At 44.8% G+C, this 13,597-nt stretch overlaps 2 protein-coding genes across 2 annotated transcripts; both read right to left on the minus strand.

Moving 5' to 3' along the window:
* Positions 1–3,185: 3,185 nt before the first annotated feature.
* Positions 3,186–5,801, minus strand: VHL (von Hippel-Lindau tumor suppressor). Its single transcript, XM_063347955.1, has 3 exons — positions 5,571–5,801; positions 5,206–5,316; positions 3,186–4,806 (listed from the first exon to the last, which is right to left on the minus strand). The coding sequence occupies exons 1-3, from the start codon at positions 5,746–5,748 to the stop codon at positions 4,625–4,627; spliced, it is 471 nt and encodes a 156-aa protein (XP_063204025.1). The 5' UTR covers positions 5,749–5,801; the 3' UTR covers positions 3,186–4,624.
* Positions 5,802–7,357: 1,556 nt separating this feature from the next.
* Positions 7,358–12,974, minus strand: THUMPD3 (THUMP domain containing 3). Its single transcript, XM_063347953.1, has 9 exons — positions 12,633–12,974; positions 12,161–12,238; positions 11,109–11,642; positions 10,575–10,705; positions 10,067–10,136; positions 9,546–9,661; positions 9,248–9,358; positions 8,890–9,013; positions 7,358–8,634 (listed from the first exon to the last, which is right to left on the minus strand). Exons 1-9 carry the CDS (start codon positions 12,873–12,875, stop codon positions 8,503–8,505), a joined length of 1,539 nt encoding a protein of 512 aa, XP_063204023.1. The 5' UTR covers positions 12,876–12,974; the 3' UTR covers positions 7,358–8,502.
* Between the last annotated feature and the right edge of the window lie 623 nt (positions 12,975–13,597).

Here is a 13,597-nt window from a genome sequence, read left to right on the forward strand (position 1 = left end):
ACATTATATGTAATAAAAAGTTTTACAAGGGAACTGAAATTTAATTTTTCACATGGAGACCGGAATGATCCCTTATACTGCCATTGTTTAGGCTTCACTCTCACGCAGGGAGGTATTGGGCAGGACTGTAGTGCGGTGAGCTCTCCTCGAGGCCATGGACACTGACCCACTGTCAGAATAATTGGTTCTTTCTCTGGTGGTTTTCAGCTCCAGCTGGGACCAGCCACTTCCCACGTCCCACCGCCCCGCACCAGCCCTTGTGCGGCACCAGCAGGGACGTCCAGCCTGGTCCTGACCTCGCTCCCTCGGCTCACGCTGCTCCGGGGACGGAAAATGAGACAGCGCTGACTCCCCTCAAAACCACCCACAGTATTCATGTAATTGTCACAAGTAAATGACAACTTTCACTCATTACTAATTTAGCTGAGTGACTAGTGGGAGGCTCCAATTTTCCAGTGTTCATGTCTTAAGAGCCAGCTGGGGTTTCCTCTGGTCTTTTTTCATTCTGACCTAAAAGAGCACTCCAGAACAGAAGAAATTCACTTTCTTGCATATGTTGAGCATTTCTCCAGAAGTTTACCTGTCTATAACATCTGGTTTTGTTTGTTTGTTTTTTTAACATATTTTATCAATAGGAGTTCTTTAATGGCCAAAAATTCTTAGTACAGCATTTCTGCATCTGCTTTAACAATTCTAAGTGAACAGGCTTTTCTGTCAATTACTTTCTTACATCTGTCCGTGCCTTGCACTTTGAATAAACACTCAAACCATGGGTTTGGCTGAAGAATGAAAATCATATGATGTGAGAAATACTACGAGCCATTGCATTCCAATGACAAACAAGATGTAATCCAATTGCTTTTATGCTAGAATGCCTCTAAGCAAAAAAAAAATACAAAATACAATACACAGCTGGGCGGATGTTATTACTGAACTAATCCACGGTGGGCCTTGTGAGCAGCTGATAATTTGAGTCTTACGCCTAGCCCAGCTAAATGAAGGTGTTATTTAACATGCCCACAGTCACTGCCATGGTGGATAAAGAGACAAGACAGACCCAGCAAGACCTGTCACAGTACTGCCAGGCTGTGGCAAGAGGATCAAACGCAGCATCAGGTGTGACTCAGTGGGCTGTAAAAACAAACCTCGTCAGCTATTTCTAAGACCTGGTTTTAAGTGCTTATTGTCTTGCAGAGGAAGTTGCTAAGTTTTTAAACCTGATGTATAGAAAAAAAAAAAGGTATTTCATGATTTGTCAACAGGAAAATCAACACTAAGATGTTACACAAGAGCTAAAATTAGCTCAGTAGTTACGGCATTCATCTCATGAGAAAATGTATCCACATCGCAAGAAAACAGCCGTGGGAGGAACAGAGGGGGCAGCTGCCTGAGCAGGGTCCTGCATGGGACTTTGCATTTGTGTTCAGCCCCTTCCTCTCCCAGGCTTCTTGCAAAACTCTGGAAAACTCAATTTCATCTGCAAAATGAAGTAGAATTTCCTTTGTTATCTTGTCTTGGGAAAGTATAAAATTTCAAGCATGGATTGTCTTTTGCTATACATTAAGCAAGAAGCAATCATTATTTTAAAAATAAAGTACTTCCTACTCGTAGTGGTTGCGCAAAGAGTAGGCAGCAATTGCTGGCAGAATGATAGTATAAAGTTGTGAAGCTAGATCCAAATAACATACTTTGGTACTAAAAATCAGATGCTACAGTGCCTAACAGGGACAGCTGCCTGCTGCGGAATCCCAACCACCCTTGTCTGGCCTCTGTTCTGCCCATGAGGCATTTCCCACTGCAGGAGGGGACAGAGAGCAGCCAGGCTGCTGTGCAAGGACAGCATCTGCGCTTCAACGAAGTGCTACAGCTAAAGAGCTGAAGCAGGGTTTGTAAAATTCCTGTCCTGGAACTCGTGTACCTCAAGGATTCAGGGAAATGCCGCCACCTACTTGGGACTCTGTGGGTAAATGCACTCTGTCTTCCAAAGCATCAAATCAGTTTCACACTGAGAACACAAATCAGTGAGCGAAAGGTGGTAGAGCGAGCATGTGGATACGTGACTGCAGATTACAGCACATAGGTGAAAGATGGTCTCGAACCTGACAACCGTTTCTGCATGTTTATGCAATTTAAATTGAACAGTTATTGAGTAACAACCCAACACTCCCTGCTTTGGACATACCCTCATCAGTCAGGTTATCCATGGACTGATGGATCTTTGGTTCATTTCTACACAGTAACAAACAACCCACAAATCAGTCTTTGAAAGAGTGGATGGAAAACAGCCCTCAGAAAATGGGCTGAACCACCACAAATTAACACAAAGCATCTACAACTGACTGTTGCCTACCAGGGGCTGCTCTTTAGCTAAGGACTTAAGTTGCCTTGGAATTCAGTAGATGTAACTAAAAGCTAAGCAAAAGCAGGATACTCCTATGAGCGATGAGATCACGAGGTAGCAGGGTTTGTATGTTTGTTTTTGGCAAGTCATGGGTACATAAATATGCTTTTATGTCCTCTAACATTCAGGAGTCCGAGGAATCTGGTCCATTAGTGGTGACAAACATTGTACTAGAAAAGCATCACCAACTGGCTGTATACTAGAAAAAGTCGCAGCCTAATGGAATAAATTTAAATTATTCTAATAAGCAACAGAAGAGATCACAGACCCCACATAAATCAGAAATATACAGAATGTTTATGATTAAACCTAAGACCTAATGCCTACTACATTAAAAGAAAAACCACAGAATCAAGCAGGCTGGTTTTCTGCAACTGGCTGGCAGTGCCGCCACGTTAATCACAAGGCACAGCATCACAAGGACATTGGGAGAGAAACTCCTCTTAGATACCTGCAGGGCGGCACCTGCGGGAGCAGAGTGTGGCACCTGCTAACCTACGGGCTTCCCAGGAGCTGGGTGACTTCTGACGCCTGCTCCCGAGGCCTGTGCAGGCTCACTTTCTCCGAAAGAGATCTGCAAATGGTGGTAAAAGCAGAAATTGTAATGTAGCTACGTTTGTGCACAGACACTGCCTAGAGCTGTGAGAACAGTTTAGTGTTAGCCACAATGCAGCCCTGCAGCAACAGGGGGCTGAACAGTTGGTAAACTCAATCCAAAGGTACCCGATACCGATCAACTTGAACGACATTGAGGAGTATTGCAAGCATATGGTCACAAGCACTGTGAAGTAATTCAACAGAATTTACTCTAAGTAAAAAAGCATGGATTTACATTTTTATGACAAAGATCAATTCATACACTTCAAATATGTAAGAAAAACAAGTTTACAAAAAGGGGAGACATTTCATACTTACAGAATATGGTGATATTCTCAGTCAGTTTCACAGCTGTGTTTCTTAGAATGTATAACGAAAGACATGTATGCCACAGCAATAACCTGCTATAATCTCCTATCACCCTGCTTCTAACATTGAACCACACTACATCTCTTCCTTGGTGGACAATTCATGTATCTGCTAAAAGCAATGCTGCTTTGAACTGCACGTGTACATTCACACAAATGCACATTCTAATTGAGGTACGGGGGGAACAGAACGTAAGTAAAGAAGTGTTTTCTCTGCTTATCTAGCCTGTAATAAAGCATAGATCTGTCTATGAGCTGGATCCAGCAGTAGGTCCGTATGAGCTGATACAGCCTGCTGTCTGTTCCTTAGGAGACACTAGCAATGCAAGTGGTCCACGCTCCCCAAAAAGGCTTCCCACTACAACCTGAACTGCTGCATTGCGATGGGAAAAGGTAGGGCTCAGAGCATCTACCCTCTAGGAATGCTACCTGATATACCTGTACATGCAGTTGGAGAAGCAGCTGCGGAGGAGAAAGGCATCTCAAAACTAGGATCCAGTCTATATGGCTGACTAGGTTGGATCCCCTTGATATCAACTAGGCAAGAATGCAATCATGAAGGACAAATAAGGCATTTAAGGTATGATCTGCATAAAAATGTGTCAGGCTCAGAGTGGATATGACACAGGTACATAAATGCACAGGTGACAGGCAGAAAAACCCCCAAGCATTTACACGTCATCTTTCCACCAACATAACGTTTTGGGTCACGCCCTCAGAAGGTGGTGGTGGAAATCCTTGCATACACAAACTGCCCCACGCCTTGTGATTCACAGGCAAATCTAGGCTAAGTGTGAGAGAGTGAAATTCCACCAAACACAAATTATTCAAGCAAAACAGGTGTTGGTCTGCCAATTATAATCATTAGAGTCTGCATTAAATTAATCCTCCGTGCAATTTACTTTCTAATATAAAGACAGCTGATCTGTACACATACTCTCTGAAGAGATGACCTGATCCATGCCCCTATTTAGAGTTCTGAGATAGTCCAAATAAAACTCTGAGCTTCACCCGTGGGAGGCCTCTAGAGTCATCCATTTGCAATATGCAAAATGAAGAATGGAACTCAACCATCGGGAGCCTCCTGTTTAGTCTTTTGGATCTGACTTACCATCGCAGCAAGTTTTCCACAATTTAACTGAGTTTATGTTTCAGAACTTAAAATACAGACATTAGTTCTTGGCATGTTTCGCAGTGACTATCCCTGCTTAAACTCCGTGGTTTGCTATTTAAATAGAGTCTAGAATGAGTAATGATGTTATTCCAGAATTCCGTTCAACATTTCACTTTTCTCCAGAGAAAGCCGCTGAAGATCCTTCCTAATATCAGGATGATCTTCCAGGTCCTCATATAATGACCGAACAATGTCCAGTTTTCTGTAGTCCACTGGTTTGACCAGGCTGCGAATGACCTGGAGACATCTCTCCTTCAGGGTGAACACTGAGGATAAAAACACACACATACACGACCTCATCACAAGGGCTCTCCAACACAGGACAGCACTTCTCCAGGTATGTGAATTGAGAACATAACATGCAGCAGCGTTATTCACAACACGCTGGATTCACTAGAAAGAGAGGAACATAACTTGTTTCCTGTTGTGAGGTGTGCTACAAAACCCATCAGAGACATATACAAATGAGAGGTTTGTCAATAGCTCTAAATAATACCGTGCAACGACACAGCTCTATTAGAAACCCTTACGATCTCTTCCTATTTCTGAGGCAGCTTTTATTCTTCAAATACTTGATGTCTTACTAGATCCTTACACTTAAGTCCAAAGAGATTCAGCAGAAAGCTCACTGGATCCCACGACACGCGCGGTCCCATTCCATTTACCTGGCAGCGTGATGTCTGCCTTATTCACGTTGGGAGCCGCTACGAACAGTTCCTGCTGGTTGACGAGGAGGCCATCGTTCGTCCCCGCGTCCCGGAAGAGCCATAGATGACCTGGGAGAGAACAAGGTGTAAAAGCAGGCGTTTATCTTATTTTAATGAACGTTTTTTGAGGGGCAGCCGTCTGCAAACGAACTGCTCTCCCTGTTTACAGGTCACCACCGGTGCCCTGGTCGCCTGGGCGACCAGGGGTGGGATGTCCCCGAGGATGGGGGATGTCGCCAGAGAGGGGAACGCAGAAGAAACCCACCCGCCATAAGGTACACCCGTGAGCGCGGCCTACCTCAGCCCGGCCCGGCCCTACCCACCCCGGTAGCTGTGCATGATCCGCCCGGTGCGCGGTTGCAGCACCGGGTAATAACGCGGTCTGCCTTCGAAATCCACCCAGATGGGGAGGACGGAGCGGGGGCTGCGGTTGTTGAAGAGGACCTCGGAGAGTTCGCGGCTGTTGAGGGACCGAAGGACCGAAGGCCTCGGCGGCGACATCGCGGCAACCGCTCCCCGCCGCGGCGGCGCGGTGACGCGCACGCGCGAGGGGGGCGGGCCCGCCCCCCTCGCGCGTGCGCGTCACCGCGCCGCCGCGGCGGGGAGCGCGCGCACCCTCCACCCCCCCCCTCCCCGGCCTCCCTGAGGCGTGTGGTGATTAGCGTAGTCCGATTGTCTTTAATTGGGGAAAGGAAAAAGCCCGTTATTCCTCAGCGTCCGGCACCAACCCTCCATAAAAATAAACCCCAGAAGGGTAATCTTTAAGGGAAGCGGCGTTTAATCGTTAAACGGTGCAACTCAGAACACCGAGCAGAGGTAGGCCCATATAAATATATGTATCACGGTACCTTTCAGGCCAAAAGGGATGACTGGCATTTGACTGATCTTTAACTCAAGAAAAAAAACCCCAAACACCTCCAAATATAAGGTATTAAAATGTTACTGTGCTTGGTTTTCATACAATCGTCTCGGTTGGAAGGGACCTTTCAGATCATCCAGTCCAACCATCAACCCAACGCTGACAAAACAACCACTAACCCGCGTCCCTCACTACCAAAACCACCGCTATCCCATGTCCCTCAGCACCACGTCTGCCTGTCTTTTAAATCCCCCCAGGGACGGCGACTCAACCACTTCCCTGGGCAGCCTGTTCCAATGCTTGATAACCTTTTCTGTGAAGAAATTTTTCCTAGAAATCCATCCTAAACCTCCCCCCGCGCAACTTCAGGCCATTTCCTCTTGTCCTATCGCTTGTTACTTTAAAAAAAAATAATATATATCAACAGTAACAAACCAAGGCATTAATGCATTTTATGACTAATATATCCAGATTAAGTTGTACAGTTCACTAGAGCAGGAAAAAGGGAAAATTTGTGGTGATTGTTTAGCAAGGTTCCTCCTGTCCTTGAAAGAAGTTATCAGGAGGAAAATGTCACTAGGAAGTTACACAAGGCGGTCGCATCCTCAGAGTCCAGACATATGAGGAAATGACTCTGAATACTGGAATTATTTTCTCTAAAACCAAGAACTCCTTACTCTGTATCCCTCTTTCTTCATTTTAAGAATAATTTTGCAACCCCAAAACTTTTCTTGGAAACACCCATTACATCAAAAACAAGTCTGAACTTTTATGCCAGGTTTCAGAAATTAGTGCCTACAATTAGGTTCCTCAGTAACTCCCACTTTTCACAAGTACTGAGAGTACAGCAGCACTCAATGGTGATAAAGGGAAGTGCAAATCTATGTCAGTTTCGAAACTCAAGCTGTGATTATTAGAAGCAACATATGACAATAGGAACCAAATTTGGCCCCTTTAATACCTCTGCCTTTGACCATAACAGGAAAATTTTTTGAGAAATAGTACTTGCAACTCTAACCGTCAATGGTTATCTACTCTTCAAGAGTGAAGCTATCAGAACCCAGGAAAAAATATTAGTAAAAGAAAAGGGTAATTCCTTTGTTTTGGCAAAGTATTAGAGTATTTAGATAGCCGCTTCATGCAACAACAGTGTGCGTTACCTTGACACCATCAAAGAAACCATGCAGCACAGAAACCATGGATGCTGTTGACACTATTTCATCCAGAAAGACAACTATGTAGTAAATAAAGGTCTGCATTATCTTTTACTGGACATGGACCAGAAAAAAATACAATTAAGACTTATCTCATATGCAAAACTTCTAAAACTTTAATACCTGTTAATTCACCTCTAAACACTTACACATACTTAGCATGAATACACTTTAATGAAAATGGCAAACTGGTAACTAGTGTTTTCAGCCTCTGATAAGCAAAGAGTAAGAGGTTTGAGAAATCACTGTACATTTACAGAAGAAAAAAAATATTTGCAACTTCCAAGTTATTCAACAGGTAACATCTTTTTGTAAATATTGTAGCAAAACTACAGCAGTTAAATCACCTAATAAATCTAAACATATTGCCACCTCGATGTGTCTACAGTAGACACTGAAATAATGAACTTCTTAATGTAATTGCTAAAAGTATCTCTGTTCTCAAATAGTAACTACAGACAGTTTGCTAAGGCTGTGTGTGTTACCCCCCTTACCCACAGCAGTGGTACATTAAAATATGGATTAGACATTTACTAATAATTAGCACTAAGTTGAGGTAACAGGTAAGAAGAACAGTATCATCAGCATACTGTTTACTAATTGGCATTGGCTTATCAGACCATAAAAAGCAGATACTGGTTTATTATCTTAGTTTACATTTGGGCAATGGTATAAATTAGAAAACTTCATTTTGGAAAAATCCTACATTAAAGAGATACTACCTCTAAACCCTTCAAGATGATGGTCTTGGTAGTCCTGTCAGTCACTTTAAGATACATGACAGATCTCTACAGTTTGGGGAATAAAGTCACTGTTACCTCCAAAGCTGTGTCAACATGTTTTCTACTGTAAGCAGACAAAATAAACATTTAACTGAAAACTACACTGGATGTGGCAGAAAAGACTCAGGCAAAGGAAGGCATTTTTAATTCCACTACTGAATTTCAGTTTGGGTGGCAGGGAGGAAAGAGGTGATTTAAACAACAAGGTTTCAGAACACTTAGTACAGCTGGTAGCTCTCAAGTTGATCCCCGGTTTAATATTCCTGTTACACAATCTCCACATAGGTTGGTTGTTTATTTTTTTCTTAGGAATTGACAGACCTATGATCTCAGGTGTCTGCTTTACCAGACTGCTATTCAACAAATTCTGGAGGTGTCTCTTTGTCTTCTTCCAGGCAGGTTACCAGAATGATCTTTTTTCTTCTGCTCTTTCCCAGGTGCGTTTCAGAAGATACACTGCAGCATGAAGTCCTCCTACATTCACCCATACAGTCTGACCTTTGCGCCAGATGTGTCCCATTCGTGACAAGGCCTACAGTCCAAAAAAATAACCAGAGAGCTGTGAGGCTTCAAGGTCAGATCATAAGGGTAACTTTGCTTTAGAATTTTTTTTTTAGTATTCTAAATCACATCTGATGGCAACATCACATGACCCTTTGGGTCCAAAACTACATTTAAATAATTATCACTCTAAAAATAGATCATCTTCTGTAACAGTCAGCTTACTATTTTTTTCTCACTATATTGTCATGTGTAAATAGGTTTGATTTTGTCTCACGGAACATACCTTGGCAAAGCATTTCTTGTCCTGTGTAAGCAGCACAGCCCTGCCTGTCCCTGGTGTGCAGATCCGGCCCATCTCCATCAGGCAGGCTGGATAGAGATCCCAGTTCTTCTTCTTTGACCCTATCCTGCAAAATAAATTAAGATCCCCTTTGTGATCACTGAGAAATAGTTAAGTGTGGTTGGTCTTTCAGACAAGGATTAACTCATTCAGGACCACATTTAGTATTTATTTCAACCCGCATTTTTAATATAGAGTACATCAGTACTTCTTAGTTAGGCCCAGTTAACCCTGGCCCTGGGCAGGCAAGCACATGCAGTAGCACCAGTAAAGGGCAGTAACTTTACCAGCGATAGCTCACCTCTTTCCAAACGGCATGTCTGTCACAATAATATCCACAGAACCCGTCCGCAAAGGGAGATTGCAAATATCCCACTGAATGATGTCTAAGGGTATGCCCAGGGAAGTACTGCTGCAAGTGCAAAGACGTTTATCTCAGACACGATTTACTGAGAAGTATTTTTAAATTGAAGAGTTCTATAATGTTAGCAACAGAATAAACAGGAAAATATGAACAAGATAGTCAAATGCATCAACGCAAAATGGGTTTCTTCACATACAATACTACAGGAAAAGAAAATCACTGGTACTCTTCTCACCTTTCCTTATTCTCATTTTTCTTTAGTAAAGAACAGATGTTGTTTGCTGCTCTCTTTACAGCTTGTGGGTTATTATCACCAGCAATATGGTAGCAGCTAGGCCATTCTGTAGCTCCCTAGGGGAAAATATTGATAATAAGGAACACCAGCATCAACATTGCTTAATTTAAAAAAAAAAAACCCAAACACGAAAGCAAACAAGCAGAAGAATTACTCAAATATGACAGAATACAACAAAGCAACTGAAAGTGGACATCGATAATTTTAAACTTCTGTAACAGATACCTGTTACAGGTATGATGCATCTTAAAAGCTCAAAATATTTTCGGATTTAGTTTCTTCCTGCTACAGCTTCGGGAAGGAAAATGAGGTCACTTACAAAAAGTGTATTTCTATCTGTTTAAGAGTTGGTGAGATACTTTTGGAGTTGGGTGCTTGGTTATTGTCAAGAAAACTTAGATGTATTATTCAGTTGCAGATTCTGTCAAATTTATTAAGTTAAAAAATAAAGGAAGAATCACCTCTATTGGTATTGCACCTGTACCACACATGGGATCAACTATGATATCTGTTGGCTGTGGATCACAGAGTCTGAGCAACAGAAAAAAAAAAAAGATATGGTGAGAAAAGTCTTAAAAACATGAACTTCTGAAAGGAAGGAAAACTGAACTATTTTAATCACTCTGATTCTACCCTTCTTACAAAAAAAACCTTCTATGTGATTATTTTTTCCATTTGTTAATTAGCATTTTATAAGCACCAATACAGTGAAATACTTTCAAGAATATGATACAGTATTTTGAGAATTGGCTAATAGATCACAGCAAACATTTACTTTACGAAGCAGGAAAACCTCCACTGTTAATTACAAAGTACACTGTTTCAGCAAATATGCTTTTTTCATTTTTTTTCCTTTAAGAATTAACAGAAATGGCTTTTGAGGAAGCAGTGGGGGGATAAATGGTCTAATTTCTGAAACAGAATTACTTGTTAACTGAGAATAATATAATACTATGCAATCGCACTGACCTAAGCATGCCATAAGCGAGAGTTGAACGAAGAGTTGTGGGTCCAAAATGTGTAATATTTCTTCTGTGAAGACTCTCTTCAGTTAATGCAATGCCCACAACTACTTCATTATTGTGAATATTCAGAAGAACCTAAAGAAAAAACCTCAACTAAATTCCAGGAGTAACAGAAGTTTTCCATAGCACATCTGGTAAATATTTATAAGAATCTTAGATGGTAATTTAAAAAACAGGAAATAAGTATAAAAGAGCATTCTTGGAAGAAAAGCAATGCACCATTTTAATGGCAACAATGGACAAAATTCACACATTTTCTCATTCTCACAGAATCTTTTACACAAGACTTCATAAAGTGCCATAACCATTATGCTGGCTTTTTTAAAGTCTTGTTTTATAAGTATGGGGGAAGTAGGGCAAGTCCTGTGAGTCACAGTGAAGCATCTGCAAAGCAGCAATAAAAATCATATTCCTCAGAATTAAGAAAGAAGAATTTTTACAACAGAAATGTAGGTATTTCCAAGGCACAACACTATACCTCTACATCAAAGTTAGTCATGTCAGCTTTCCACTGGAAGTGCTCCTGCACGGCTCCACCGAAGTCTCTCGCAGCCTCATTTGACGTGAAACTGTGCTTATCTCCTGCTCTGTTGCACGTAACACGGAACTTCAACACCTTTGCGTCTCCTTCACCTGTCTTACCCTCACCAGCCTTGGTCTCGCTGCCAGAACCCGCCTGCAATTCCTCTTTAGCATCTGATTGTTCATTATCCTCCTCCTCCTCCCTGTTTCGGGATGCCACTCCTTCTGGCTCTTCTGTATCCTGCTCGCTAACGGGTTCCACTCCCGCAGCATTTTGGGCACAGTCCTCCCGTTTACAGGCATCTTGTTCATCTGTTCCTTCCTCCTCTCCATCGTTATTCAACTTTTCTTTGCTTGCAGTACTCTGCAGATTATGTTTTTTGCGTTTCGCCTTTTTCTTTTTTAAGCTGTTGTTCAGCTCCCAAACTTTCAATGGATCGGTCCAAGGCAGTGTTTTAACCAAATCTTCCAAATCCTTCAGAGCATCTTCCTTTAAAAGACAAGAAAAGTTATGCTTTGAAATCATTCCCTCCTGTTAAAAACTACCCCTGTTTTAAGTCTCTTGAATTAGTTTCCTAAATGTGTAAACCACTACACAGTTAAGCAAAGCTTACAGCTTTTTGTGCCATTTTTGCCATAACTAAACTGAATTGCACTTCAGGTCACAGAATCCATAGTATTTAATAATTCTTCTTGTCAAATAAACAGCTAGCACTAAATTAAACCACTGTAGTGACACTTCACTGTCCTGTGTCTAAGTACGATCTACAGGCACGGTGTCAGCTCTCATCCTAAATTTTGCCTAGGAAACTTATTTAACTGAAGAAATGTTGTTCACCAACACGACTGCACTCCTGTTTTACAAGGCAGCAAAGACGATCTGGGATAGCGTCACAAAAAAAATTAAAAGAAAACTTGTTTGTGAAACAGAATAATTCCTGAAACTCGTCTTAAATTAAAAGAAAACCCACTCCAAATCCCAGGACTGAAAAATGAGGAGTAACTCACCTTGTTCTCTTTAAACTGGTAGTCTTTAAACTCCTGAACAACAACAAATAAATTATCCACTGACCTTAGACGATGGACCTAGAAGAAATGAGAAGCCACGGTGGCAGGTTACTAACCCTGTATGGCTAGGGGACCGTGTTTATTGTCACTAGAACTTTGTCACCTTACAGCCCGAGTTAAGAGACCACGCTTGTCCCCGCATTTTGTTTACACGGGGGTTGCCACTTTCTGCGCCAAGGCAGCAGGAGGGGCTCTTTGCCCCGATTTAAGCTCTCCACCTCTGGCTTCACCCACCCGAGGCCGAGCCGGCCAGAGAGGAATGCTGACGAGATTTCCATACCGATCGCCGTTAAACCGAAAGTGTTCCGCTCCCGACGGGCTGGGATGCCGCCCGCTGCGCCAGGGCAGCCAGGCCGCCCGCCGGCGGAGCGGGGACCGAGAAGCGGAGCGGGGACCGGGGAGGGGAGCGGACCTGCGGCAGGCCCCGTGCCGGGACCTCGAAGTAGATCTTGCCCCGGTCCCTGCTGATCCGGGAGGCCGAGCCCAGCTTCTCCTGCACCTCCTCGGCCGCCGTCAGCTCGAACCCGGTGGGCACGGTGGCGCCGATAACGGCGGCGAGCTCCGCGCCCTCTTTGTCTGAGGCCGGGGCCGGGGCCGGGGCCGGGGCCGGGGCCGGGGCCGGGGCCTGCCCCTCCGCCATGCCCGCCTCCGCCATACCCGGCCGACAGGACGGGACGGACTGAGGCCTCCCGCCGCCCAGCCGGCACCACGCGCCGCCGCCGCCGGCCCCTTCCGCTTCCGGGCCGGCGGCCGCGCCCGCGCCTGCGCAGTGGCGGCAGCGCGGCAGCGCCCCCTGCTGCCCGGCCGCGGCCTTCCTCCTGCTCGCTGCGGGCGGCGGGCGGCAGGCGGCGCCCGGACCCGGCCGTGATGGTGGGACCCGGGCCGCGGGCGATGAGAGGAGTGGGTTCGACCCAACCACGCCAGTGAGGGGCCGGCTGGCCCGCCACGGCCACGGCCCCTCCGCCGGCCGCTTATTCCTGCCCAGGCTCGTTGGTGAAGCGGCTCCTGCCGCCCGGGAGAGAGACATTGCTGCCGGGAGAGCGGGTCTGTGCGTGCCTGACAGCCGGCTGTAAGGAGAGGGCGAGGCAGAGCTTTGTGCCGATGGACGGTACAAAGGCAGCTGTAACCAGAACTTCCCGGAGAGGCCGCGGGTCCGGGCCTGTTCCAGCTCTCCCTGTGTAACACCGGCCGTTTATGTTTTCCCTGAGGACCGCGAACCGAGCGGAGCCCGTGGGCCTGGCGGAAACCGCAGGAGACCAGCCCCGGCTGCAGGGTCGCGGGGTGTGCTGGTGGCCAGCAGCCCCCCTCACGTCCCTGACGCCCCTGGGGTCGCGGTGCTGTGCTCAGTGCAGAGGTGTTCCTCTTCGGTGTTTTTGG

Source organism: Chroicocephalus ridibundus, chromosome 10, assembly GCF_963924245.1.
Source record: "Chroicocephalus ridibundus chromosome 10, bChrRid1.1, whole genome shotgun sequence".
Lineage (NCBI taxonomy): Eukaryota > Metazoa > Chordata > Aves > Charadriiformes > Laridae > Chroicocephalus > Chroicocephalus ridibundus.